This window comes from Mesoplodon densirostris, chromosome 18 (assembly GCF_025265405.1).
Source record: "Mesoplodon densirostris isolate mMesDen1 chromosome 18, mMesDen1 primary haplotype, whole genome shotgun sequence".
NCBI classification, from domain to species: Eukaryota; Metazoa; Chordata; class Mammalia; order Artiodactyla; family Ziphiidae; genus Mesoplodon; species Mesoplodon densirostris.
In genome coordinates this window covers 51059217-51085080 of record NC_082678.1, presented here as the reverse complement: position 1 = coordinate 51085080, position 25864 = coordinate 51059217, and the positions used below count along the sequence as shown (strand labels likewise).

The window sequence follows — 25864 nt, the reverse complement described above, 5'->3', positions numbered from 1 at the left end:
TGCACTCAGTTGCCCTGCAACCCAGGCTCCCCCTGGTGGAGGATTAAGGACAACACTAATAAGGGTTGGAACTGAAATTTAATATTAATTCAAGAAAACGACCTCTGTAACAATCACTACAGTAGTGGGGGAGCAGGAATCCTAAGAATCAGGGCAAAAATGCAGCACATTTTATATCTGGCTCTTGGAGATCTGTGAGAAGCTCAGAAACTAGACTGGCTTCGTCACTGTCCATACCTAACACTCCTCGGCTGAGTTTCTGCAGTTGCGATCTGGAGGCTTGACAGACCTGTGCTGGCAAGCCCATTGCTCCGGAAAACCTGACAGGCTTGCCTCACTTCTCCCCCAGGCCCACGGAGGCCAGAAATGCCAATAGTTGGCCGGCACGAAGAGCCGAGCCACTTCTTTGATCCTGACGCTGGCCTCCCGCTCTGCACTTGGCAGAGGGTAAAGAGAACAAGAGTCCAGTCCAGCCCCCACCTCACTGGCTGAGTGACCTGGGAGACATTGGCCAACCCCCAGCCTCAGGAAGGAGACAGATACTCTAGTTGAAGGGGCAGCTTCCTGGAAGGGCAGTAAGGACAGCAACCAAGGGCCCCTGAGACCCTGGGGGCAGAAATGGCAAGGGGGGCCAAGCGTGCACTGGTTTATTGACCAAACCTCACATTCTAAACAGCTTGTGTGACAGGCTAGGAAACTCCTCCAGACCTGTGGCAGCTGAACACAGAGAGTTCCTGATGGAAAGGTTTACTGGAACACAGCGTAGGCAGGGCTTACGGGGAAGGCCACCCTTGGAGGAGTCCTACGTGGGTCTTCTGGAGAAAACAGTTATACTCCACCCGCCAAAGTAAGAACCCCACAATCAAACGGTGCAAACAATTAAGAGACCCACTGTGGCCCATGACAGAGTTCTGCAGCAATTGTGGGATGTGAGCTGTTCTTTGGGGTCTGAGCCTGGGTGCTTAGGGCCTCAGCTGGCCTACCAGTGAAGGCCTGAAGGTGGTGTCTTCTCATCTTTATTGCTTTCAAGGGAGAAGGGAGGGATCCGGACATCGAAGTGGGAACCATCAGGCCTCTCGAAGCGGAATGTGCCCCTGTGAGAGAAACTGGTTTAGAGGGAGTGAGGGCTGAAACCTGGAGAGCCCTATGTCCTCAGCACCAGAATGAGGCAGGATAAGACAGGCCTGGGCTCTCTTCTGCCTGGCTCATGCCAGGACAACACTGATCAGAGACCCAAGAGCCTATCCTGGCCCTACGTGAGAAGAAGAAACGAAGCTCTCCTGAATCTGGCCCTTAGACGCACCCTGCATAAGCTACCCAACTATACTTTCAGGTTAAGGAGTGAAACACCAGGGAAAAAAACCCGACTACATGGGCAACTCAGTGCAGCATCAAAGTCACCAGACCTCTTTGACCTAAGTCCTCATTCCACAAAATCACAGGGAACTGGAAAACAGTCATAAATCAGACAAGACCCACACAGCAATGAACAGCGGATAAGGCTCCATCTCAGGACTTCACTTGGTCCAGAGTTAACTGCAAGCTATAAGCTTTCACTTTTTCTGACCCGCAGTGTCCGTGGACTTGAGCTGCCCCTGCCCCAGCATGTGCTTACTCACCACATGTGCCCACTGGAAGCTTGCAGGGAGACGTGGCTGCTGTACTGGAATGCGGGCTGCTCCTTGGATAATACTGGTTCCTGTGAGGGTTCAGGCAAAATAGGTCAGGCCAGACAAGCTCCCTGTACCCCGGGGCCACATGCTGACTGCCAGTCCAGGCTGGTTGCTCCCTCATGCCTCCCACCATAACGGCCGACCAGCACCTTCCACAGCACAGCCATTGACCTGGGCCTTTTATTCTGACCCTGGGAAAGATAATCTCAGGCTGAATGGCTGAGGTTACAGGCAAAGATGCTAAGCCCAGGATCTACTCTGTAAATACCCTGTCCAGCATCCATTCACTAAGTACCTAAGTGCCAGGAGCCACACTGTGCTCAGCAAACTTCTGCTAACTTAAGTCTGCTGGTAATCATAAGGTAATAGGTGTGATCCTAAGACACGGAGATTTTGGTTAACTTGCCCGAAGTTATGCAGTAAATAAACAACACAGTGGGCATTTGAAAACAGACTAACTCCAAAGCCCTGTTCTTTCTATCCCATGCTGCTTCCCCAACTCCCTGCTAACATGGATAAATGCCTGTTGAATGTGGTCCTCTCTCATGACTTTATTTCTCAGGAGACTGGGTAGGGTAACGCAGGAATTGCAAAATCACATCTCTTCAAGGACTAGCAGAGGATGAACACGTGTAAAGAGGCAGAGGAAGGACGACCGGGAGTGGTGGCAGGTCCATGCCCCACCCAAGGGCATCCCAATAGATTTTTAAAAAGGCTGGCAACCACAAGCTTTGATGGCAGACTCACTTGGATTCAAACCCAGGCCCTGCCTCTACTAGCTACAGGACCATGGGCTAGTTAAACAACAGTCTCAGTCTCAGTCTCTTCATCTGTGAAATGCATTATAAGAAAACCGATCTCGGGCTTCCCTGGTGGCGCAGTGGTTGAGAGTCCACCTGCCGATGCAGGGGACACGGGTTCGTGCCCCGGTCCGGGAAGATCCCATATGCCACGGAGCGGCTGGGCCCGTGAGCCATGGCCGCTGAGCCTGCGCGTCCGGAGCCTGTGCTCCGCAACGGGAGAGGCCACAACAGTGAGAGGCCTGCGTAACGCAAAAAAAAAAAAGAAAACCGATCTCACGGGTGAGGTTTCTCACCCCAAACAGCCCTAAGCTTTCACACACTGAGCCTCTGTCCCTAACCACAGAGAAGGAGGAAACCGTGCACTAAGCTCCTAGGCCTGCTGGGCAGGACTAGAAACTGAGCATTATTGGCCCAAAGATGCTCACCCTGCCCACCACCCCTCGGCCCCGCACTGTCTCCAAGGTGCCGGATAGACTGAATATCCTCCAGTGTCGCTCCCGGAGCTGTACTACGTCACTGTCGAGGTTCTCCAAGCGGATGCAGTAACGCCACTGCGGGGGTAGGGGAGAGAGTTCACATCTGAGAAGGAATAGACCCTGGGCCAGCTCCCTTGGAATTCTAGGAGAGCAAAGGGCAACAAAGACCGACACCGGCACTGCACCATCTCACCTCCCGCCCCCAGAGGTAAACCTGCCCACCTCCCAACCTGCGCCCACAGGTACACCTCCTGAGCTCCCCTCCTCCCGAGGGAGACACTCACCCAGTAGACGTGGGAATTCTGGGCTTCCTGGGGGAAAAAACACAAAGAATTTCAGGCCCAGAGGGCAGGAACAAGTCTATTCCAATCAACATCTCTCCAAGGGAGTGGATGTATTCCAGGTACGTTGCAAAGACAGAGCAAAGCCACAGGTATCTGTGGGTTGATGATGTCTCAACTATGGCGAACAAGCCCAGAGGGAGGCAGCCTCCCTTGGGTCCATCCCTGGCGCCCTTCCTCTTCATCCTATCAAGATCACAAACAGAGCTGGATGCCAACAAAAACCAGCCCTGGGGCTCTTCCCTTTCTCACCACCCTCCCTGTCTTCCCCCACATTACTGCTGGTCCAAGCTGCTGTCCTCCTCCTCGGCCTTTCCATATCCCAACCTTGTTTCAATACTTGGAATGCTGTATGTTGGCCTCCCGCCACCACCACGAGCTCCTGAAAGGCAGGGCACAGGGTCTCATTTATATTTGTATCCCCAGGGCCTAGCTTACGGCCAAGCAAGAAATAGCTCAATAAATGCATAAAAAGTGGGAAGATGAGCCTACACTGATTTAAGCAAGTATGTGTATATTCTTCATAGACGTGGCTCCCTTTGAGCCGGAAGAGAAGGAAGAGTCAGCCAGGAGGCCTCCTTCCTGGGATCTGAGTTTCCTTGCTCTAGGTCTTGGTGTCAGCTGTTGCCAAGAGGCTGCTCAACCCCAATCAATACATGCAGCACTTGAAAGCAGAACCACAGGCACATGGTTTAAATTTGGAACCCACACCAGCAGTCACTGGGGACACCACACAGAACCTGGGGGCCTAGCCCTGAGGGGAGGTCCCAGGCTGGGCACATACCCTCATGCCCATGTAGAAGGGGATGACGGTGACACGGATGTTCTCGGTTGTTTCCCGGTGGACGTCGGAGAGCTCCAGCCAGGGGTGATTCTTCTCTTGCCAGGCCCGTAGCGTCTCCCGAGCTGCAAAAGGGGGTGCTGGGGCAAGAGATCGACTGGTTAGTCCAGGCCAGCGTCCAGGGCGTTACACCCTGCCCAACCGCTCCTCCTAGAAAACCCTTCCCAGTGGTGGCCCAGGTAAACAAGACACCCAAACATGAGCAAAAGCACAGGCTGGGAGAACGCACAGAACTGCCTACCAAGAATAAGGCCTGAGGAGGTATGTGACGCCAGAGGAAGAGCAGTGGACTGGGAGTTAGGAGCCCTGGTTTTCAGACCTCACTCTGCTACTACCCACTACCTAGCAACCTTGAGTCCCTTCTCATCATCCCTGAGCCTGTTTCCACATCTGTGAGGAGGAGATGATAGCCGTCTACGTGACAAGTCTAATGGGAGATTAAATAAGATTGTAGAAATAGAGCTCTGAAATTGCTTCTGGGATATTCTCTTTGAAGAAAGGGCCCTCCCACTCCACCTTCCCTCTATGATAGAGGTTACCTTTTGTCTGGTCATATAGAAGAAATCTTTCAAAGAGCTCGTGCTGGATGGGAACCTGATCAGTGGAGGTGTAGGGGAGGATGTCTTCATGGCTGACATAATCCAGGCCTGGCAGAGAGACAGAGACAAAGAGACAGTGAAACTCACAGAGGAGGGGGGGAGGAACGGGGCTGAAAAGAAACACAATTCCTGGCCTTATGGCAGGGTGGGACGACCCTGGAACCACTGCTCTCAGCATCTATACTCCCTCCCAGCAGATTAGACAGCAGAAAGGCCTCAGAATCCTCTCCCTGAGACGCACCAGACCCCCCTCATCGACAGGCACCACTCAGATGCTCCTTACTCACCTGGGATGGCATAGAGGGCCCGGCTGTCATCATGGTTAGCCAAGAAAGTCACAGCTTCTGTCTGAGATCTCTGAGACTAAAGCAAGAAGCGAGTCAGACATTTTCTCGGTCACTATCCAGTCCTGAGGACTTAGGGCCCAGCGCTGATCTGGACCTGTCTGACCCCTCTCCTTCATAGTCCCCATCACGGCTCGGGGCTTTCCCACGGAAGGGAACCCCAGGCGCAACCATCTTGCTTACTTACTATATGTGGACAGTCTCGGGCATCAATCAGCACCTGATAGTAAGTGTGAGTTTTGCCTTTCACCTCCTTCGAGCCGTGGCCGGCAGGGTTCTCTGCTCTATGGGGCGGGAGAAGAAGCCCAAGATCAACCCCAGAGAAACGGAAGCAGTGCCTGCCCCAGCTCCCTACCACCCCCTCACCTAAACAGACCGGTGCCCGAGCTGAAGGAGCTTAGCACCAGCTGGGTAGCTGTGCAGCACACCCTGGCCCAGCATTCCTCAGTCAGGGGCAAGCAACAGAGTGTGGTGTAGAGTCATTATTTGTCTTACTCTCTGGATGCCTCTTAGAAGAAAAGGGCCAAGCTGAGAAAATCAAACTGCTGCCTTAGTCCCTGGAGCCCAGAGCACCCCACTCTTCTCACATCCCAGGAGCTGTCTGTGATCATTTAATGGAGCCTTTTCTTTTTTAATGTACTCTAGTGATGATAAGAGATTAAGGGAAAGATTCTAACTGAACATCAAGAAATCAAGAAGCCTAGTCCCCCAGATGCCCTCTGGGGTATTTATAAACCAAATTGAGAATGCCTTGGGAGAGCATCTTGGGGAGACCTAAAGGGACCCCCTAGCTTAAGACTGTCCCTGGCACTCAGCACTTTCGTCTCCATGGGTATTAGTGCCAAGGGAGTGTTCTGGGACTGCTCCTAAGGCCCAGAAGGATGCTGCCTTCAGTGCTGGGACCCCAATTATGTATGTCTGCCATGAGTCAGGCCTCCTCCTGAGGATACTGTGAGGCACAATGATAGGGAAACTTACTTTTCTGGAGCTACAGAAGCCACATCCCGGTCATACAGTCTGGCCTGCCAGGGAAACAGGACAACACCTCGGTAGCCAAAAACACTGTGAAGGAAAAGCTGGGAGAAAAGAGAGGCCTCAGTCAGTCTGCAGTCCAGCAGGTCCATCCAGGTGGGGCCCCGACCACTAAGTGGCACAGGTGGTGGCAACTCCAGCGCAAGGTCTTGCTACTCTTTCCCTTGAACTCTGTGATCCACCCGGACCAACTCTGGAGCATGCTTACTGCCTCTTTACCTGGCTGACTTCTACTTATCCTTTTTTTTTTTTTAATTGATTGATTTTGGGCTGCATTGGGTCTTTGTTGCTGTGCACGGGCTTTGGGGGCTACTCTTCGTTGCGGTGCGTGGGCTTCTCATTGTGGTGGCTTCTCTTGTTGTGGAGCATGGGCTCTACAGCGCAGGCTCAGTAGTTGTGGCTCACGGGCTCTAGAGCGCAGGATCAGTAGTTGTGGTGCACGGGCTTAGTTGCTCTGCGGCATGTGGGATCTTCCTGGACGAGGGCTCAAACCCGTGTCCCCTGCATTGGCAGGCAGATTCTTAACCACTGCGCCACCAGGGAAGCCCCTACTCATCCTTTAGGCCATAGCTGAGGCCTCTAGGAAGCCTTCCCTCACCTCCCCTCCAGTTAGCACACTGTACAGCCGTTGACCGTTTGCATATTGTAATTCCCTTCTAGACCGTCAACTCCATGAAGGCATTCCTTTCTGATTTAACACCAATGCATAAAGCTTAGTACACTGTAGGCATACGGAAAAAAAAAAAAAGTTGAACAAGCAAAAAGTCCTCCTTACCTACAAGGAGCCTAAATCTATCTCAGTGGATCTGGCACAAAGCTGACACAGAAAAAGAGCCTCACACCCAGAGCTTACTTCACTGCAATCAGTTCAACTATGACAAAGCATCAGAAAGCAGGTTTGCTTTTCTGAAAGCTCCCTCCACTGGCTTCCTACCAGCCACTATGTTAGATGACTCTTCAGCAACAGGACTCTCTCCTCAATACAGTCCAAAGCATCTCTGTCCACACTAACTTGGAAACAGAACCCAATTACGCATGAAATGTATTCAAATCCAGGAAAACAGAAAACCCGTCTTAAAAAAAAACAAAAAAAAACAAAAAACACTTGATTCTGTTCCGGCACCAAACACCAAGGCAGAAAACCATAACTTTCAGGCCTGTGACCAAATCTGACCCTTTCAGAAGCAGAGCTCACAGTGAAAATGAAAGATGACGCAGCCCAGCACTCACCTGCCCAGTCTCATATTTTCCGTTCTGTTTTGGCACCTCAAACACACCAACTGTCTCCAAAACTTTGCCCTCTGGTCGGTTTCTGATTAGGAAGGAAAAGAACAAGCAACTGAACAGCTAAGTGAAGGGTACTAATCCATCAGTAAAAGCTACTAGGATACTGAGGGCCAGGGCAATGACAGCAGAAAAGGGGAGCAGCAGTGGGGCCAGCTGAAGCAGGTAAGAGTCCTGCGAAGCCACCACTCTACAGAGATTCTGCCTTTCCTCCTTTGAGGCCAGCCACAGAGGCCTGCATAAGATCTGACTGCTCCCAGATCACTTTCTTCTCTCTTGACTCTCAGCATTCCTCATATCATGCCCTCAGACCCTGCTTAATTGTATCCCTTGCTTCCATTCCTTCCCTGACCCACCCTCCTGAACTCCCTCAGCATTTTAACTGCCCTTTCCACCTTGCATTTCAGTTGTGTCCCTCTCTTATCTCCATTAGAGACTGCAAGTTCTTTGGGAGCAATGCCTGTGTCTGATTAGCCTGTGCTCCCTCTCAAAGCCTAGTGCATAAACGGTGCTCAAAAAATACTTATTTTGTGTTATAATTCCATGTCCATCTCCCCCTCTAAACTGCAGTCCTCACCCCTGCACTACACCTAGTATTATCCTCTCAATCTAGTTTTTGTTCAGATTTAATCAGTTTTCACAGGAGCCTTAAATTGGAAATAGCTATCATCTCTCCCCAGTGTCCGTGTCTAATCTCACCCACTAAAAGGTCAGCTCTTACAGTGGTCTCTCCGGACAGGGCTGCTCTTTCTAGGGGTCCTTCAAAGCACTGTTTTCTTACTATTTTGGAGATGTTAACTTTATGCTTCCTGCCACTTGATTCACCCGCCCCAATTTGATCTGCCTGGCCCATCCCTAGAGACATGCTCACACCATCCCCACGGCCTCATACCCTCTTCCCCAAGTCACATAAAGAGAAAGTGTGTCCCCAAGGTCACATTGAAACCTGGGACCAACGCAGGGCGCAGATTCGAGTCCTGTTTCCCACTTCTAGCATCTTTCTGTGGGAGGCCTTGGCCCAGTCACGGGCTGGGGGAAAGCCCTAGGACTTAAAGGGCTGCCCACTAACAGCGGCGCTCGGATTCCCGCATTCGGGGAAGTAAGATTCGCTCCGGGAGGGTTACTAGTTCCCCCTCAGAGCCAGCCCTGCACAACCCAGGGCTCTGGGCCGCGCTCCCTTGTCCGCTCCTGGCACGCGTCGCGGGCAGCGCAGTCGGCTCCCGGGCGGAACCCTCTCCCGGGTCGAACTCCAATCACCCCCAGCCGGCCGGGTTCCCTGGCCTCCCCTCTGGCCCGGGACACGCTCCCTGGGCTCCGGGCTCGGCCCCCGTGCTTCGTCCCTCACCGGGACGAGAGGTGCCTCCGCGTCGTCGTGGTCGCCACTGGTGGGAAGGTACCAGCTCCACCCGCCGCACAGAGCGGCCTCGGCCCTCGGGCCCCGGTCAGCGACCGGGACCACCAGCGACTGCCCACGGTCAGGGCCCGCCGGGCCACACAGCCCGCCATGTCCCGCCCGAGTACCCGCTGGGCTGCTGACACAGGGCCCGACCCGCCGCCGGGCGGCGTTCCGCCCCCGCCCCACACTGCCTCGCGCCGCTTCCCCGCCCCCTTGGCCCTCTGCCCCGCCCCGCGAGCTTCGCGCTCCTTCCGGCACAGGCGGACGGAAGTCCCGGCCCGGGGTCACCTGACCTTAAAGTCGGCTAGTCATGGCGTCTTGCTTGTTAGCAGGGGAGCGACTTGTACGTGCTTTGGCCCCCGGCGGGGAGCTGGAGCCAGAGCAGCTGCCCGGGAAGCTGCGGGCAGAGCTTGAGGCCGTGCTAGGGAAGAAGCACAAGGGCGGCGATTGCCCGGCTGGCCCCGCTCGCCTGGTTCCTTTCCGCCTGATCCGGGACCTGCATCAGTACCTGAGAGAAAGGGGTGAGCCCCAGTCTCCAGTCCAGAGTCGCCTCCTTTTCCCCAGAGTTTAGTCTCTCCTGAGGTCTTTTTTCCTACCTCTAGCATTTTTATGAGGGATGTATCTGTTGCGGAACCAAACTCGCGGCTTGCGTTACTCCCAGCAAAGCCAATCTACTGAGGCAGGGTTGTGGTGAAGGAAAGTACAGTGTTCAGTGCAGGGTGCCAAGCACGGGAGTGGGAGACAAGCCTCAGATCCATTTCAGCTTGGTCTTTGAGTTAAGGGGTTTTCGTTTAAGGGAAAAGAACAAAGAGGCTGGGAATAATCACTGTCATGTGACATTTCCTAATTGTCGTTTTGCGAGTCAGGATGTCTCTGATTTAGGATTCTCAGGCCAGGTGGTCCATGGCTCCGGCGTCTGTTAGCTTACCTTGCCCTGGAGAAACAACCTGAGTTTGCAGGTTAATGATGATATCTATAACAGCACTTTTAGTACATTAGAGATGTTATCAGCAATAGCAGTTTTAGTCATCTGACTCTGGTTCATTAGTATTGTTAGCAAAGGATTGAGGTTAGAGGGGGACAAGAAAGGGAATAAAGTTTTGGATAGAGAGATTAATTATAAACTCAGCAAGGGAACTCAGTTTTAGGGGGACTGGATTTCAAATCCATCACTCTCCTTCACCCATGGAATGATCATCTGGCCAACCCAAGAGTCACCTCATAAACCCTGGGGAACCCACTCCCTTCATAATTTCCATGGGAATTCTTCGTGGATGACAAAATTTACTTGTGCAGTTTCTGTTCTCCTGAGTCTCCTCTTCCAGGCCCACTGAGGCCCACCTGACCCTTGAGGAAGTCCAAGTTCTAACCCAATACCACTGCACAGGTTCAGTTTCTTTCTTTTAAGCCACACTAAAAAACAACTTAGCATAGTGAGCTTGCCCTGTTTGGGAATCTGGATTTCTTAGCAAGAGTGCCAAATCTGATGGGTTTTTTGTTTGGTTGGTTGGTTTTGTTTTGGCTGCGCCGCTCAGCTTGTGGGATCTTAGCTCCCCAACCAGGGATTGAACCCGGGCCCTCAGCAGTGGAAGTGCGGAGTCCTAACCACTGGACCACCAGGGAATTCCCGAATGGGATTTTTTTTGTTTGTTTTTGTTTTTAGGTATAGGATGATGGAAAAGTGTGTTGAAAGATCTGAACTGGGAGTAGCATCTGAGTTCTAGTCCTAACTCTGCTATGAACTCTTGGAGACGTCATTTCTCTTCCTTGGGCCTCAGTTCCCTGAACATGTAAAGGAGGGCAGTAGGACTAACTGACATGTTAGGTCTTTTGCCGGAATTAACAGCCTACCCAGAAGTGTGAAGGGTAGATTCTTCAATTATTGAAACTAAAAAGGACCTTAGAGATCATCTAGTACAGTGTCCTGTGAGCATTTGCCACCACTACGCCTTAAACCTATTTAGGGCAAGTTCTGTTGTGGCCACAGAAATTACCTAACTTAAAGGCAAATATAAATGGCTTACATGTCATTGGCTGTGACATTGGTAGGGTAATAGAGAGCCAACAATTAAAGTCAGTATGTAGCACTAGGAGATACTTATGTGGGATTGTCCTAGTTTCTTCCCAGTTGAAAATGATCCTGGAGATGAATTGGTATAGGCATGGCCATGTTTTATTTTGGTAGAAAGAACTGAAGAGCTAGACCCTTCTCTGATGTTAATCCTTCAACCTCAGCTCTATGCATCATTATGTTGGTGGAAATCTCTTCTTCCTAGGTTCCAAACTATACCTTCATGAGCTCCTAGAAGGCAGTGAAATCTATCTCCCAGAGGTTGTGAAGCCTCCTCGGGTATGTAAGGGATATATTTGTGAGAGTGGGTGTTGGTTGAGTTGGGTTTACTCATGATACATCCAAATTTATGAACCAACATTTGGGCTCAAAAATTTGTCTTTTAAATCCTTGATTGCTGGGGTGAGGGAACCAGATATTGTCCTCCTAGTCTGACAGCTTGGAAAACTGAAATTTAAAAAAAAAAAAAAAGTTTCCAAAGCACTGGAGGCAGAACTGGTACGTGGGTCTTCTTAGTACTTTGTCCCCTGAAACTAGTGATTGTGACATGCTTTCTAGCAAGCTGGGGATATCATTCTTCTCATTTGATTTTTCTGCCTCAGAACCCAGAGCTAGTTGCCCGTCTGGAGAAGATTAAGATACAGCTGGCCAATGAGGAATATAAGCGGATCACCCGCAACGTCACCTGTCAGGTAAGGGCCCGCTCTTCAATACATGGACTGTGTAGCCCCTGAAAGCAGGCCCTGCTCTGGGAAGAGGTACAAATGAAAGAAGCAACATGGAAACTTGGTTTGTATACTATTAAGGGACCGTAGAAGCTCTGTGCTGCGTACAAGCCAAATACAATTCCCAACTCATTTACTGAGACTCTGGGCTCAGATGGTGACTGAGTTTTAAAGGTTGTAGAGGGTGGGGATGAGCCTGGAGCCATTCTTCTGACAGGGCTCCGTCCTATTCTCTGTATGCTCCTGCCCCGGAGCAGGAGAGGGGTACATGGGTACTGGGAACCTATGCCTCTTCTCTGAAATGCTTGACCTGTGGTCCAGAGAAGAATCCAACTGGTCCCAGACAAAATCCATGGAGAAGGCAGAACTAATGTGTTGGGTAATAAAGAGGGCTGAGCCCAGACTGACAAATGAATACTTGCTGGGCTGTCTCTGAGCTGCTTCCATTCTGAAATCCTTTGCTTTTGCTTTTTTCCAGGATTCAAGGCATGGTGGAACCCTCAGTGACCTGGGAAAGCAAGGTGAGGTACTAGGAAATCAGGCTGCTAAAGCCTCTCCCTGGGACCGGTCAGTCATGGCCCTCCTTCCCACTCCAGTGCTCTGGGTTTATGCCTGAGCTATTCAGGCTTGCTGTTGGAGGGAAACCCAGCTGAGGGGGGAGGCAGCCATGAGATAAAAGGGCCTCTTGGAGGATGCTGACCTAATGGTTTCTTCCCTGGGCTCCTCCCCAAAGTGAGGTCAGTGAAGGCTCTGGTCATCACCATCTTTAACTTCATTGTCACGGTGGCAGCTACCTTCGTCTGCACTTACCTTGGAAGCCAGTATATCTTCACAGAAATGACCTCGGTGAGTAGGTACTGGTCAGGGCAGGGTGCCCCAGGTGGGAGTGTTAGTGGGAAAGGGAGGACATATGTGAAAATGCCTTGAACAGGTTAGGTATTTATGTGATAAACAAGGGGGACATTAGATCTATCCAACAGTCATAGGGGTAGGTAATAACCTCAAGAGAATCCAGATCCTCTTTTCTTCCCTTCCCCCCAACTTATGGGCTGGGTTGAGGTCCTCTCCATCCTTATTAGGTGCTAGAGGCTGCAGAGCTGGAAGCTGGCCTGCATCCCCTAAGCCTGGTTCTCCCACTTCTCAGCAGGTACTGGCAGCATTGATCGTGGCCTCTGTGGTGGGTCTGGCTGAGCTGTACATCATGGTGCGGGTGATGGAAGGTGAGCTGGGAGAGCTGTAACCGTGCTTCATCATCAAAGTCTGGAGACTCCAGGCTCCCAGCTGCCAATCACTGATTCTCAGTCAACCCATCAGGCTCTTTGTACTCAGCTCCTGTTAGTCAGAGGGCCGAGCCAAGACCACCTGCTGTTCCTGCAGGGAGCCCCATCCTCTGTCACTCTGTCAATTTACAGAGTGGGCAGTAGAGGAGACTCAGACAACGCCTGGAAAGAACTGGTCTGTCTGTACATTCGCCTGAACCCGGTGCCCATCTGCCTTCTACAGTCCATTCTGGGCATTGCTGGGGCTGGGTTTTTTTTCTTCCATTGGAAGTAAAGAGAATCCAGGCCTTTCCAGAAGTAGACCATACTGCCTTGAACTTGCCCAAGTGCAGAAATCAGTGGTCATCCTTGCTCCACACATCTTGATGCAGACCTGTAATTTAGATCAGAAGCCTCCAAGAAAGCAGAAGGGATTCCCTTTCTTCAGTTTGTGCTGGAAGAGGAACCAATTAGAGGACATCAAATAGGAGAAAGCCGGGTGGTACAGGATAGTGGAATCAGAAGCAAGGCAGCTACGTTTTTGGAATCTTAGCTTCTGTCTTCGTCTTCTTCCTTGTGCTTGCCTTGCTCAGATTTTCTATATGTTTCTGCCCGTCTCCACCACTCACGAGCCCTCCTTAAACCTCCCACCTTTCTATCACCCTTTGCTCTGCTTCCAAAAATGAAAACAGTTCAGATGGCAAAACAGTATGTTTGCTTTTAATTGCAAAACCCCTTGTGCTTGTTTGTATTTGTGGGGAGAGTATGCCTACTGTGAATTGTGTCAACTAATAAAGGGAGACATTCTTGGTGGACAGGGGACTATTTTCAGATTTAACTATATGTATAATTATACACTTTATAATATATATGTGTGTATATATTGTTATACATAAGCCTAATGTGGGTTATTTTATGTGGATTCTTAAACATGTTTGGGTAAATGCAAAACCATAGTATGTAAAAGTTCACAGTTGACTAATTGTTTTACATGATTGCTTTTTGTCTTCACAACAATCCTGGAGGTTGGAAAAGGAAGTGGTTTTAGGCCCCTTTTCCAGAGGCAAAACTGAGGCTGAGAGCGGTCAAATGATCTACTTCGGTCCTTCCTCTGTTAAATGGAGCCAAAGACTCCTAGGTTGTCCTGAAGTCTCTATGTAATGTTAAACTTCTAAGAACTTAGATTAGTGGTGTATTGATAGAATCTGTATAAGACATTTAGAAATTATAGCACCATTATTATTTATCCAATAAATATTTATTGTATCCAGTGTATTCTTATTTCAAATCTCACGACAACACAAAAGCCCAAAGATGTCCATAGTTTGAGAACTGGTCAGGGTCTGCTCCTAATGGTGGACTCTGTCTTTGCGTTTGTTCAGTGTATGAACTCCCATGGTCTTCTTTTCCCCCAGGACACTATTCTGTTCTTAGAAATTATACACTCATTGGCTCAGTAGATGTTTCCTCTACAATATTGCCAATTTCTTGAATTATAGCAAGTCAGCCTCTCAGGGCAATATTCTGCATGAGACGGAGGGCTTAGGCCCTTCTGTTACACCTCAGATAACTTTGTTGAGAAATCTTAGGATTTCTGTTGTTGATTGGAAGAAATGTCAACTGAGAGAAAAAATGCAGGTGGCGTTTTACAGTGTTTCTAGCAACCCAGACTGTTTCAAGATTGAGTTAAAAAGCTACACCGAGTCACTCATTGCTCCTGATAAGAAAAGCCAAGCCAGATTTTTAGAATTCTTGTAGACATCATCCCTTCTCAAGTGACTGGGTCTTGCAAATGGAAAGAGCTTTAACCTTCAGACCAGTATCTATGCTATGTGCTTAAAAAATCTATTTGAGTTATTTGCTTTGGTCTGTATTCCATTCTCCACCTTTGACGATGAATATCTCTGGGGTATTGGGGCCGAGAACAGTAAGAAAAATGAGGGAAAAAATACACAGATTTTATCCTGAAAACAGAGAACAGAGAACCAGGCACTTTCCTGATGGCGCAGTGGTTGGGAATCTGCCCTGCCAATGCAGGGGACACGGGTTCAAGCCCTGGTCTGGGAAAATCCCGCATGCCACAGAGTAACTAAGCCTGTGTACCACAACTACTGAGCCCACGTGCTGCAACTACTGAAGCCCATGTGCTTAGAGCCCGTGCTCTGCAACAAGAGAAACCACCGCAATAAGCCTGCGCAGCACAACAAAGGGTAGCCCCTGCTCGCCGCAGCTAGAGAAAGCCGGCGCATAGCAACAAAGACCCCACACAGCCAAAAATACAAATAAACAACAGAGAACCACAGAATTTTTAAATGCCACAAAAACTTCGATTAATTTTCCCAACCAAGCAATTCACAAAGACACTGATATTCAGGAGGATCACCTGGCCTGTCCAAGGCCACAGAGCTTATTAGAGTCAAGACGAACCCCTGGCTCTTGGCTGTCATGTCTCCATTCTCCACACTTAACACTATTCAGTCTCCTCCTAAAGTTAGAAAATTGGTCAAATGAAAGTACGTATGAAGTACTAACATGGAGTGGGAACTCCTCACCATGTGCTTAATAATTGTTGGCTCTTTTTTTCTCTTCTTGACCTTCAGGAGTCTGAAGTTGAAGTATTCATTGTGTCTGATGCAGTTCCTAATTTTCTATATTCTCTCTCCTTTCTTTTACTTCATACTTAGGGTGCTCGAGGAAAGAGTGGACAATACTGCCTATACTTTTTTTTTTTTTTTTTTTTTTTTTTTTGCGGTATGTGGGCCTCTCACTGTTGTGGCCTCTCCCATTGCGGAGCACAGGCTCCGGAGGCGCAGGCTCAACGGCCATGGCTCACGGGCTCAGCTGCTCCACAGCATGTGGGATCTTCCCGGACTGGGGCACGAACCCGCGTCCCCTGCATTGGCAGGCGGACTCTCAACAACTGCGCCACCAGGGAAGCCCTACTGCCTATACTTTTGTGGGGTCACTATTAAGTTTTGGTGTTAGGGAGCCTGACAACTCATGTGCTATAAGACAGACTTGGGGATTAAATTGATCATCACTTTGCTCTTTGGCTTTAGTCAGTAATATAGAACCATCCTCCATTTCAACTCTTCTTAGAGAAAACATTTCACACACTGACCTAAAGATACCTGGAGAGTTCTGATGATCTACATCAGGGATCAGCAAAAAGAGGTATTTTAAAAATATGTAGGGACTTCCCTGCTGGCACAGTGGTTGGGAGTCTGCCTGCCAGTGCGGGGGACACGGGTTCAGGGCCTGGTCCCAGGGGATCCCACATGCCACGGAGCGGCTACGCCCATGCGCCACAACTACTGAGCCCACATGCCTGGAGCCCGTGCTCGGCAACAGGACACCACAGTGAGAGGCCTGTACACCACGGCGAGGAGTGGCCCCTGCTCGCCGCAGCTAGAGAGGGCCTGCGGGTAGCAACGAAGACCCAAGGCAGCCAAAAATAAATAAATAAATAATAAATCTATTTATTTTTAAAAAAATAAAAAATAAGTATCTAAAAAAAGCATACCAACAACCCTTTTAGAAAGCAATTTATCTCAGCCATAAAAAAGAATGAAATAATGCCACTTGCATCAACATGGATGGACCTAGAGATTATCATACTGGGTGAAATAAGTTAGAGAAAGATATAATATCACTTATATGTGGAATCTAAAAAAATGATACAAATGAATTTATTTACAGAACAGAAACAGATTCCCAGACTTAGAAGACAAACTTATGGTTACCAAGGGGGAAAGAGTTGGGGGAGGGATAAATTAGGAGGTTGGGATTAACATATACACACTTCTATATATAAAATAGATAAATCAACAAGGACTTACTGTGTACCACAGGGAACTATACTCAATATCTTGTAATAACCTATAATGGAAAATAATCTGAAAAAGAATAGATATATCTATATGTATAACTGAATCACTTTGCTCTACACCTGAAACTAACACAACACTGTAAATCAACTATATTCCAGTATAAAATTAAAAAATTTTAAAGCACCAAAACCAAATAAATAAAGTTCAATAGGATCCCCCTAAAAAATAAATAAAAATAAAAGCCACACAAAAAAGTGATTTATCAATATCTGTAAGTGATGTTTGTAATACATGCCAGTGTTCATCTCAGAGTTATGTCTAATAATAAAATTCTATATTGGAGGGAATTCCCTGGCAGTCCAGTGGTTAGGACTCTGCATTTCCATTGCAGGGAGCATGGGTTTGATCCCTGGTTGGGGAACTAAGATCTTGCAAGCCGCGTGGTGCAGCCCAAAAAAAAAGGGGGAAAGATGAAATTTGGTAATTTATCAACTCCAGGGTGAGAAGGGTGAGAGGCGTTGAACTGGGCAGACATGAGCCTTCACAGGCAACATGGAGACATCATGATTAGGACTTGTTGCTCCGTGGGACTGGGTTCAATCCCTGGTTGGGGAACTAATATCTTGCAAGCTGAGTGGTGCGGCCAAAAAAAAAAAATTCTATATCGGATTCAACTTAAAAATCCGCTGTAAGAGGGCCTCCCTGGTGGCGCAAGTGGTTAAGAGTCCGCCTGCCGATGCAGGGGATGCGGGTTCGTGCCCCGGTCTGGGAGGATCCCATATGCCGCGGAGCGGCTGGGCCCGTGAGCCATGGCCGCTGGGCCTGCGCATCTGGAGCCTGTGCTCCGCAACGGGAGAGGCCACAGCAGTGAGAGGCCCACATACCGCAAAAAGAAAAAAAAAAAAAAAAATCCGCTGTAAGATGATTAAGTAGATTATAGTAATAAATACATTTTAAAATAAAAATTATTATACAAAGATATTATTGTGCAAAATAAGTTGTTATACAACCCTGAAACATGAGAGAAAAAAAAAAAAGCTTACACTGAAGCTTTGTGGAGAGTCATGGCTGTACTTACCTCTGCTAAACTCCGTGGGCCGGGGTGCCAACATATCCTCAAGTTTTCACAGCCTCCATGTACCTGGATTCAGGTTGGAAGACTTCCAAATTTTAGATAAAGAGCAGGCCTTCTTTTTTTTTTTTTTTTTTTTTTTTTTGCCAAGCAGTTTGTGGGACCTTAGTTCCCCGACCAGGGATCGAACCTGGGCCTACAGCAGTGAAAGTGCCAAGTCCTAACCACTGGACCGCCAGGGAATTCCCATGGAACAGGGCTTCTTAAATAGCTTCTGACCAGGGCATCTTCTCAGGATGCCATTGGAGTCAATTCCCCACACAGTCCTCTTTCTTGGGATGGCATCCTTACCTGATCCCAGCCCCCTACTCACAAGCCAATAGGTTTCTGTGGCATTGAGTAATTTAGAGCTCCTTTATGGGCTGGCTTCTGGGACTAAAGCAAAGCCTTAGTGCCTGCTGAGGAAATGGCCATGGTGCAGGTGGCCTCCATCTGCAAGAGCAGAATGAGAAATAGGAATCAGGTGACCTGTCCTCTAGTTCTCATCCCAGAGAAGGGAACTCTGCTCTCAGCCCCAGCCACTCCCTCTGTCTCACTATACTATGCTTTCTCCAGCGCAGTCTGGGTCCAGGGCTTCCCAGGGAGAAAGGGAAGTCTTTGGCAGGAGGCCAGAGGAGCAAGAAGTTTGGGACCTTCCCAGTTTCTCATGGCCCGCCGTAGGGAGAGTGAGCGGGAACTAGCGTGCATTGAGAGCTTTTACAACGTGCCACGCACCACGTGAAGCCCTTCACCTACATTATTGCTTCTCGTTCCCAAAACAGAGAGGAGATGAATATTATCATCCCCATTTTTCGGGTTCATAGACTTTTGCAGAATTCCAAGACTACATAGCAGCCAGGATTTGAATCCAGCACAGACCAACGGCAGATCCCAAGAGTTTCTTTCTGAGGCAGAACAGCTCCAGAAGTGGAGGCAGCTGGAGTATCCTGGAACAAGTGGGACCAGGAGCAGGGGATGCAGCTGAGGCTCCCACCTCTCCAGGGTCTGTCAGCCAGAGCCCTAAGCCCTTCGATTAACTCTCCCTCTAACCAATCCCAGCAGAAGCCTGGGTAATACCTCTCACCCAGAATCTGGGGGGAACCTGGCCCTATTTAGGGATTAGGTGATGGAGATAAATTTCAAAAGCAAACGCCCCCCCCACCCGTCGTCCCAATTCATTTGCAGCACACAACAATCCAGATTAAGGTACAGAGTTTGGGTTTTATTTGGAGATTAGTTGGTATTACAGATGACAGTGATATCAAAACCCAATGCTTCCACATGCACCACACCCACCCCATCCTGAATCTGTCAGGTTTTCTCTGCAGCCCCAGGTCAGAGGGCAGCCAATCTGATATTTGTGAAAATTAAATCAACGTAAGCCCTGCGTTCCTATTTCTACTTTATTACTTTAATATCACTCCCTCTTCAGATCCATGGTTCTGATTAATTCGTCCAGGTGGCAGGAGGACAGGAGAGGGGGCCCTGAACTGTAAAAGGATTGATCCCTGCAGTCTAAAATTAGGCTAAGCACTCTCCTAGCTCACTTGACAGTCAGTTAGGTAATGGCCTGAAGGGCCGTTGGGTGAGGGGCAGCTGCCCATTCTCCTTTAGAGGGAGGACATGTTGTCAGCTGGGATGAGAAGAATTGGGGACCAGGCCTGGCAGGAGAAGTGGGAAACATGGGCTCCTACCTCATCCCTCTGTCAGGTACCTCCTGCCGAGATGATGGGCAGGTGTCCCTGGAGGGGCAGGGTGCTGGGTAGCAGAAGCCAGGCCCTTGTCACTCCATAGCACCCGCATCTAGGCTGGCCTGGAGGACAGCAGAAGAGAGGGATCCCTGAGCTAAACTTTCTTCCCATAAGAGAAGCCCCTTGTGTAAAAGGAGAGGGCAGGGGATCCACCTCTGGTGTGTTCAGTCTTAAGGGGCAGGATGGGCTACGGGAGCCAGAGGAAGGGACTTGCAAGTTCTAGACCTAGATTAGGAGTGGTCCAGGTTGGTGACAATGGCCGAGGCATAGATGAGGTCAGACAGGCTGCCCAGTGAGGTCTGGGGAGTAGCTCGCTCTGAAGAGACGTGGACCCCGGAAGCCCCAGCTGGTCCCCACGGGGCTGTAGCTTTAGCCCCTACCCAGCCCTGCCCTGAACCCAAGCCAGGAGCTGGACAGGAGGCATGTCGACACACAGAGGCACACTGAGCTGTGCTGTTGGAAGGTGGAGGCTGGCTAAGGGTGCGGGGCTCCCAGGACTGCTGGATGGTGTCCGGAAGAGAAAGGGATCTCTGGAGAGGCTCGGGCCTGGGACTTAGGCCTCCTGGCTTCCTATTCTTGATTCTCTTGGCTCTGCGGTTCTGGAACCACACCTGGTAAGGAAAGAAGGAGTCTCTCTGGTGCCAGCATCCCCTCCCCCCAGGTACAAGGAAAACAGAACCTGGAGGCAGGATATCCAGAGAGAAGGGACTGTGAGTCAAGCTTAGAAATCTGCTGTGTGAGAGCACCCCGACCCTGAGGAGGGGCGAGGGGGTCACAGCTCACCTGTATCTTAGCCTCAGGAAGGCAGGTGACCCGGGCCAGGTGCTCACGGGTGCCGATGTCGGGGTAAGGCCGTGCTGCAAACACCCGCTCCAACTCCAGCAGCTGTCCTCTGCTGAAGGTAGTCCTCTTTCTCCGGTGGGGACCCAACCCACTGGCATGGCCTGCAGGCCAGGACGGGGTTCAAGTCAGGACTCCTTGCAAGAGCCTCCACTGCAGCATCAAAGCCAACAGACCCTGAAGCCCCTACTCCCCACCCCTCTTTAACCTTCCCCATCATACCTTCCCCACATCCTTGCCCTGCCCACCCTTTCCCCACCAGATCACCTGCAGGGGACGCATCCACTGGGCTGGCCATGGGGCCGGCACAGTTAGGAGCCCGATGGCCATGCCAAGGCTGTGCCCACACCGCTCCCCTCAGCGTGGAGTTTTATCCTGCTCAGAAGGCTGGCCCCGCCTCCAGGAGGCGGGAGGTTTAGCCTCCAGCTCGAGGAGGGCTGAGAAACCCCGGAGGAAAAGGGGGCTTGCAGGGGTATGGGTGAGGCAACCCTGTTCCTCTGGGGCTTCACAAAAGAAGCTGGCCCCAGCCCGCCTCCTCAAAGCTCAAACTCTGGCAGTCTGTGTCTGAAATCCTGTACTTTGTGAAAATCCTCCCAGGGCTCCGTCCAGGAAGCCAACGAGATCCCTCTCTAGATGCTCCTCCTGGGGCTCTGGTGCTGGCTGCCTTGGGGGAGAGTGGGTGGAGTCCTATCCCACAACTGAGGATGGGGCTGGGGAAGCTGGACAGGATGAGAAGCTGGACAGCAGATGAGCAGCAGCCACCCTCCCCTCAGCAGGGCTGGGAGCAGATGTCGCCACCAGATCACCCTCAGTTCTGCTTTAGAGCTTTGCCTGCACCTAGCCCTTTGTCCCTGGCCCTTCAAGAGCCCAGATGGACTTCCTACAGTCCGGGAACTTGGAACCAGAGGAGGTTCCACAAGTACCTTTGAGGGGTTTTGAGAAAGATGTTTGTTTTTACAGTGTACTCATCGTTTGGAAGTCTTCTAGGCCACTTTTCTAAGAGAAATAGGTGCATTTGAATTTCCTTTCAGTTCCTGCCCTTCCCGTCTCTCCTGCCTCAGGGCTCTGCACCCCAGACCCAAGACAGAGACCTCAAAGGCCCATTATCATAGGGATAGGTTGGGGGGAGCACAGTGACCGCTTCCCCAGGGACCCAAGGGTCTGAGCTAACAGCATTTCAGGTCCAGGATGGGCAGAAAAGCTGAGCTGGGACCCTCCACCTCCTGCCCCCCTGCCCCTTCCAAGACCATAGTCAATGACAAGAGGCAAAACAAACCCAGGGCTGGGTAGGGTAGCTTGGTGACTCCTGTCATCCTTAGAGGGGTCCAAGCTCCTGCTAAGCTGCTGGTGGGTTGCTGGGGGCTGCTCCGTGTGTGAGGAAGGCTTGCTCTCATGAGGCTCTCCCAACCCACAGCTTTTCTGGCTCATGGAGAGGGCCTGAGCCCAACACAGGTGGACACAAAGAAGCATCTTCTCTGTCCCCTCCCCCAAGTCACCCTGACTGCCCAAGTCCCCCTCCTTTACCCAGGCAGATCCCTGCCTCCTGCCTGTCCACCCCAGTCCGGACAGTAGTCTTAAACTCAGGGCCAAGGGATCTTTATTGAGCTGGGAGGAGGATGTTGGAGGAGGGAGCAGCAGAGGCCCAGCTGTTTGGACTCGGACTCCTACTCGTGGGCAGGGACTGGGCAGCCCAGCCAGTACTGGGCGATGGAGCGTGGGTAGGGAGGGATCACAGCATCCACTCGCCGCGTGCGAAGGTTCACTCGGTAGTACTTGTCTGGAAGAGAGTTTGGGAGAGGGTGCGTGAGACCCTGCCTGGCCCTGCCCATCCTGCCCTAAGAAGACCTGGGTCTCTCCCGGAAGGGTAAGTGAACATCCACAATGCACCAGAGGACTCCCGGCCTGGCATTTTGGAGTCACCACTCAAGGGCTGTGTTCAACCCATGGGGACTAGGGACAGCAGGGATGACCCAGCTAGACCAGCTGGCAAGGGCTCCCACCTCCTGAGAAGAAGTAGACGCTCTGGGTGGGCTCACAGTTGGCAGGCACAAGCCAGTCCATGTCGTAGTCATCATAGTTATAGTCTCCCAGGCCTATCTCCTCACTGGAGAACCAGGACAGCCAGGTGGAACGAGATTGCCGGTAGGGGTTCTGGCTGCGTCTGTGGCCGCGGCCACGGCCACGGCGTGAGCGGTAGCGTTTACGATTGCGACGCACAGACTTGGTCATCTTGGTCCGAGAGGAGCGGGGAGCTGAGCCTGAGATGTAGATGTGGCCAGCCATGGCCGCATCCACTTGTCCAGGCAAACCACGCCAGTCCTGGCTGATGAGCCTGGGCTTTCCAGCACCACCTGTGGCAAGGAAGGGGTTAATGGGGAGCCTTGGAGGTCAAGGATGGGCTGTGCCTTGTCCAAGGACACACAGCAAGTTAATGGCAGAGCCCAGCATCCCAGCCTTCCCACTACCTGTTCAATACGCTTTCCCCTGGCCTCCCTCCACCATATCCCTCCCCGGTTGCCTCAGCTACAGCTCCTCCTTCTACTGGCTGTGTTAGGCAAAGTCCAAGGTGTGGGGTCCGGGTGGAGGCAAGCCTCCCCTACAAAGGTCAACAGAAGCAAAGTCTGCCCTGAGCAAACAGCTTTTGATCGATAGATGCACAGTCACAGCCCCTCAGGCCAGCTCAGCCTTACCTCTACCCTGGGGGATGCCAGCCCTCTGGATGGGGAAGCAAGACTTGCCCTCCCTCCGTACCAGAGGAGCTGCCCCAGAAGAGAAGTCTGAAGATGTCCTCCCAGCTGTCCCGCTGCATCAGGGCAAAGTGTTCAAACACGGCCGACTGGGAGCTGCCATCGCACTCCTCTTGCCTGGGCTGCTGCTGGAACTCATACTCCCAGTACTGTTTCCCTGGGGAAGGGTGGCCATGAGCAAGACTGGAAAGCCCAGAGGCTGTGGAAGTTAGGAGCTCCTGGCAAGGGGGGTGGGGATAACCTGAGGCCTGTCGCCAGTGAAGTTTAAAGAAGAACAAGACTGCTGCAGCGCGTGCGCACCCTCCCTGCCACCTCCCGAGTACCCTTGAAGAAGTAGACCCGCTCCCGGCCACTGTAGCTGTGAGCAGGGAGGGCCAAGGCTGCGTCCACGTTGTCCGGAATGCCCTCGAAGCCTTCAGAGATGTTGCGGGGGAAATTGGGGTCCAGGACACCATCCTCAAAGCGCCAGTACCGACTGCCCTAAGGGGTCGGGAAGGAGGGTGAGGAGGCAGTTGGCTGTGCACAGAGGCAGAGTCCCCGCCCAAGGCGGCAGCCCTAGTTCCAGGCTTGTCACCCAGGACCTGGAGCCTCTTGGGCTTTTGGGTCCTCATAGAGCCCCAGCCAGGGACCACAGGCCAGAATCCAGCCTTTTTGCCCACTTTGATCCTGGGCACAGCAGCCCTCAACCTCTGCCTAGATACGCTCGACCCTGACCCACAGCCCGTGGGCCTGGCACCTTGAAGAGGTAGGTCTTCCCCTGACAGTTGATGCGGGTGAAGGCAGCATCAATGGGACCCTCGATGCCCCAGACATCGCGGATGAGCTTGGGGTACCCAGGCCTCACTGCCTTTTCATCCAGCTCATAGCAGTAGAGCCCTAGAGGGAGGGAGGCTGTGTGAGGGAGGATGCTCCTGGGGCAGACCCCTACCCCCATAACCTGCCCCTCGAGTCACCTCGGAAGGCAAAGAGGGAACCATTCTTGAGGTCGGTGAAGGCATCAAAGGGCTTCCCACTGCACTGCTCTTCCTCTGCTGGGGACTCGGAGATCCCTAGATTACCAGTCTCGGGCCTGAGGGGCCCCACCTCAGGCTCTGAGGTCCCCCACCCAGGTCCTGGGGCTTCTTCCTCAGGGTTCAGAACAGGTGCCTGCTCAGAAGCCTCTTCAGGCTGGGCCTGCCAGACAAAGGTCTGGGTGGGGCTCTCTGGCGGTGCCTGGACGCTGGTATTGGATCTGGTCTCCTCGCGGTAGTCATGGAATCTGTACTCGTCTTCTGGCAGAGTGAATACATCCCCACGAGTCACTGCAGGCAGGGAGGGTGGTAGTGAGTCTCCAGCTGCAGAGGGGACCCCAGGCCCGCCCAGCCACTCTGAATGCACCTTGGGGCTTGCACTCGACCACGTAGTCGGAGCAGCAGCTCTGGTAGTAAGAGCAGAGCTCGTCACACTGACACTTCCTGTCGGCGTTGAAGCCCTCAGTGCAGCGGCCCTTGCACGACTCTGTGGGGAGGGGGTATCAGTTGGCACGGCCAAGCCCAGACCACCCTTGCCCACCCTACCTTCACCCAAATGGCCACCAACACCCTCCGGCACCTTGGTCAGCCAGAACAACCCACGCCAGCAGGGCCAGCATCAGAAGGGGCCTTGGGGATGCCATGGCAGGGCCTCCAGCCTCGAGCCTGGTGAAGTAGGTTCTCTGCGGTCTCTGCTCTGATGCCTGAGGAAGGGACGGAGTGGCAAGACAACCAGAGAAGAGGAGCTGCCTTTTCTACTGCTCTGTTTGCTCAACCCCCAGCCCAGCCCCCAGTGCCCCGACCCCAGAGGCTGTTGCAGCAGAGGGTCATGTTCCTGGAACTCCGGGCCTGGGAGAGCTGTGAATAGGATCCTTACCAAGCTCAGGGGCATCTCCGAAGACCACTAGCACAGTGAATCTGGAGGGCAGAAAGAAGGCCCACTCTGCCGCTCACGGGCTGTGGGACCTTGGTCAAACTGCTTTACCTGCCTTAGCTCTCTTTTTGGCAAAATGAGACTAATCATACTTGACTCACAGGGTGTTGGGAGCTAAAGCAGACAAAATGCCCAACTCCTGGAGTAGCTCCAACTTCATTCTCCATTAGTGGTTATTGACCTGTGATCTGTTTGATCAGGCACATCCCTGGCTGGGTGGTTCACCCACCCCTTGTGTATTTAGGGCAGTGAAAGAGGGGGTAGGAGCTGGGGACATTTTTTTTATCATAAAAGAACAAAGTTTCATTTCTGGGTTCATCTCCAGGGTGCACTGATGTCCCCAAGCTGGTCTTCACAGCACGGTAAGTTGGGTGAATATTAACCCTTTGGACTGGATGTGATTCCTGAGCCTTCCACTAATTTACTGCTTCTCAGCAGGCCACTCCCTGTCCCCACCCTCATCCTCCCCCATCGGTAACAAGTGGCCCAGTTCCCCACACTTTTAGGCTCCAGTGAGAAACAGGATCCCTCTACCTAGAAAATGCTCACTGGCACACAACGCCTGCTGTTGTGCCCACTTTCAGGGGTTCACATACCTCTGGAAGTCCTCCCACCACCTGGAGGGAGTGATCCTCAGAGATTCCGATGCTTTTTTTTCTGTTCTATAATCAGAGGGGAGTGTGACTTTGGAGAATCTTCTCCATGGACCTCAGTCGGTTCGGGTGTTAAATGGGAGCCGTAATTGCTACCTCGTAGGCATGATGTGAGACTTAATTGAGAAACAGGCATAAAGTGTC

General features: G+C 51.5%; 4 protein-coding genes and 1 non-coding gene across 7 annotated transcripts; 1 reads left to right on the top strand and 4 right to left on the bottom strand.

Moving 5' to 3' along the window:
* Positions 1-59: 59 nt before the first annotated feature.
* POLDIP2 (DNA polymerase delta interacting protein 2) lies at positions 60-8966 on the bottom strand. 2 transcript variants are annotated; one of them, XM_060081933.1, is made up of 11 exons: positions 8739-8966; positions 7340-7421; positions 6056-6153; positions 5265-5361; positions 5021-5096; positions 4674-4781; positions 4078-4214; positions 3237-3263; positions 2902-3027; positions 1620-1699; positions 60-1094 (listed from the first exon to the last, which is right to left on the bottom strand). In XM_060081933.1, exons 1-11 carry the CDS (start codon positions 8897-8899, stop codon positions 980-982), a joined length of 1107 nt encoding a protein of 368 aa, XP_059937916.1. In that variant the 5' UTR covers positions 8900-8966; the 3' UTR covers positions 60-979. The 2 variants fall into 2 exon arrangements, with proteins under 2 accessions (XP_059937916.1, XP_059937917.1); XM_060081934.1 differs by lacking the exon at positions 2902-3027.
* Positions 8967-9074: 108 nt separating this feature from the next.
* Positions 9075-14110, top strand: TMEM199 (transmembrane protein 199). 2 transcript variants are annotated; one of them, XM_060081301.1, is made up of 6 exons: positions 9075-9310; positions 11066-11139; positions 11463-11552; positions 12064-12106; positions 12319-12431; positions 12733-14110. In XM_060081301.1, the coding sequence occupies exons 1-6, from the start codon at positions 9100-9102 to the stop codon at positions 12823-12825; spliced, it is 624 nt and encodes a 207-aa protein (XP_059937284.1). In that variant the 5' UTR covers positions 9075-9099; the 3' UTR covers positions 12826-14110. The 2 variants fall into 2 exon arrangements, with proteins under 2 accessions (XP_059937284.1, XP_059937283.1); XM_060081300.1 differs by having other exon boundaries at positions 12730-14110.
* Positions 10340-10412, bottom strand: TRNAG-UCC (transfer RNA glycine (anticodon UCC)). The gene has a single exon. It is a non-coding gene; the product is annotated as a tRNA-Gly (tRNA).
* A 5656-nt stretch (positions 14111-19766) lies between the features above and the next one.
* On the bottom strand, positions 19767-20674 carry SEBOX (SEBOX homeobox). The gene is made up of 3 exons (XM_060082804.1): positions 20644-20674; positions 20320-20480; positions 19767-20147 (listed from the first exon to the last, which is right to left on the bottom strand). The coding sequence occupies exons 1-3, from the start codon at positions 20672-20674 to the stop codon at positions 19767-19769; spliced, it is 573 nt and encodes a 190-aa protein (XP_059938787.1).
* A 1366-nt stretch (positions 20675-22040) lies between these two features.
* On the bottom strand, positions 22041-25739 carry VTN (vitronectin). Its single transcript, XM_060082026.1, has 9 exons — positions 25664-25739; positions 24714-24837; positions 24501-24620; positions 24077-24424; positions 23860-23999; positions 23447-23603; positions 23128-23280; positions 22377-22727; positions 22041-22153 (listed from the first exon to the last, which is right to left on the bottom strand). The coding sequence occupies exons 2-9, from the start codon at positions 24775-24777 to the stop codon at positions 22041-22043; spliced, it is 1446 nt and encodes a 481-aa protein (XP_059938009.1). The 5' UTR covers positions 24778-24837; positions 25664-25739.
* Positions 25740-25864: the final 125 nt, after the last annotated feature.

Coding starts and splice junctions, on each gene's coding strand:
- VTN (XM_060082026.1), bottom strand. CDS start 24,777: ATGGCATCCCCAAGGCCCCTTCTGATGCTGGCCCTGCTGGCGTGGGTT. Junction 23,604..23,859: donor GGAAGACCTACCTCTTCAAG/GTGCCAGGCCCA, acceptor CCGACCCCTTAG/GGCAGTCGGTACTGGCGCTT. Junction 22,154..22,376: donor CGTCTACTTCTTCTCAGGAG/GTGGGAGCCCTT, acceptor ACTCTCTTCCAG/ACAAGTACTACCGAGTGAAC.
- POLDIP2 (XM_060081933.1), bottom strand. CDS start 8,899: ATGGCGGGCTGTGTGGCCCGGCGGGCCCTGACCGTGGGCAGTCGCTGG. Junction 4,215..4,673: donor TCTATATGACCAGACAAAAG/GTAACCTCTATC, acceptor CTCTTGCCCCAG/CACCCCCTTTTGCAGCTCGG. Junction 1,700..2,901: donor GCCGAGGGGTGGTGGGCAGG/GTGAGCATCTTT, acceptor GAACCCTCACAG/GAACCAGTATTATCCAAGGA.
- TMEM199 (XM_060081300.1), top strand. CDS start 9,100: ATGGCGTCTTGCTTGTTAGCAGGGGAGCGACTTGTACGTGCTTTGGCC. Junction 11,140..11,462: donor AGGTTGTGAAGCCTCCTCGG/GTATGTAAGGGA, acceptor TTTCTGCCTCAG/AACCCAGAGCTAGTTGCCCG. Junction 12,107..12,318: donor CAGTGACCTGGGAAAGCAAG/GTGAGGTACTAG, acceptor TCCTCCCCAAAG/TGAGGTCAGTGAAGGCTCTG.
- SEBOX (XM_060082804.1), bottom strand. CDS start 20,674: ATGGCCAGCCCAGTGGATGCGTCCCCTGCAG. Junction 20,481..20,643: donor AGTGGATGCGTCCCCTGCAG/GTGATCTGGTGG, acceptor CCTGGCCTGCAG/GCCATGCCAGTGGGTTGGGT. Junction 20,148..20,319: donor TTCCTGAGGCTAAGATACAG/GTGAGCTGTGAC, acceptor TTTCCTTACCAG/GTGTGGTTCCAGAACCGCAG.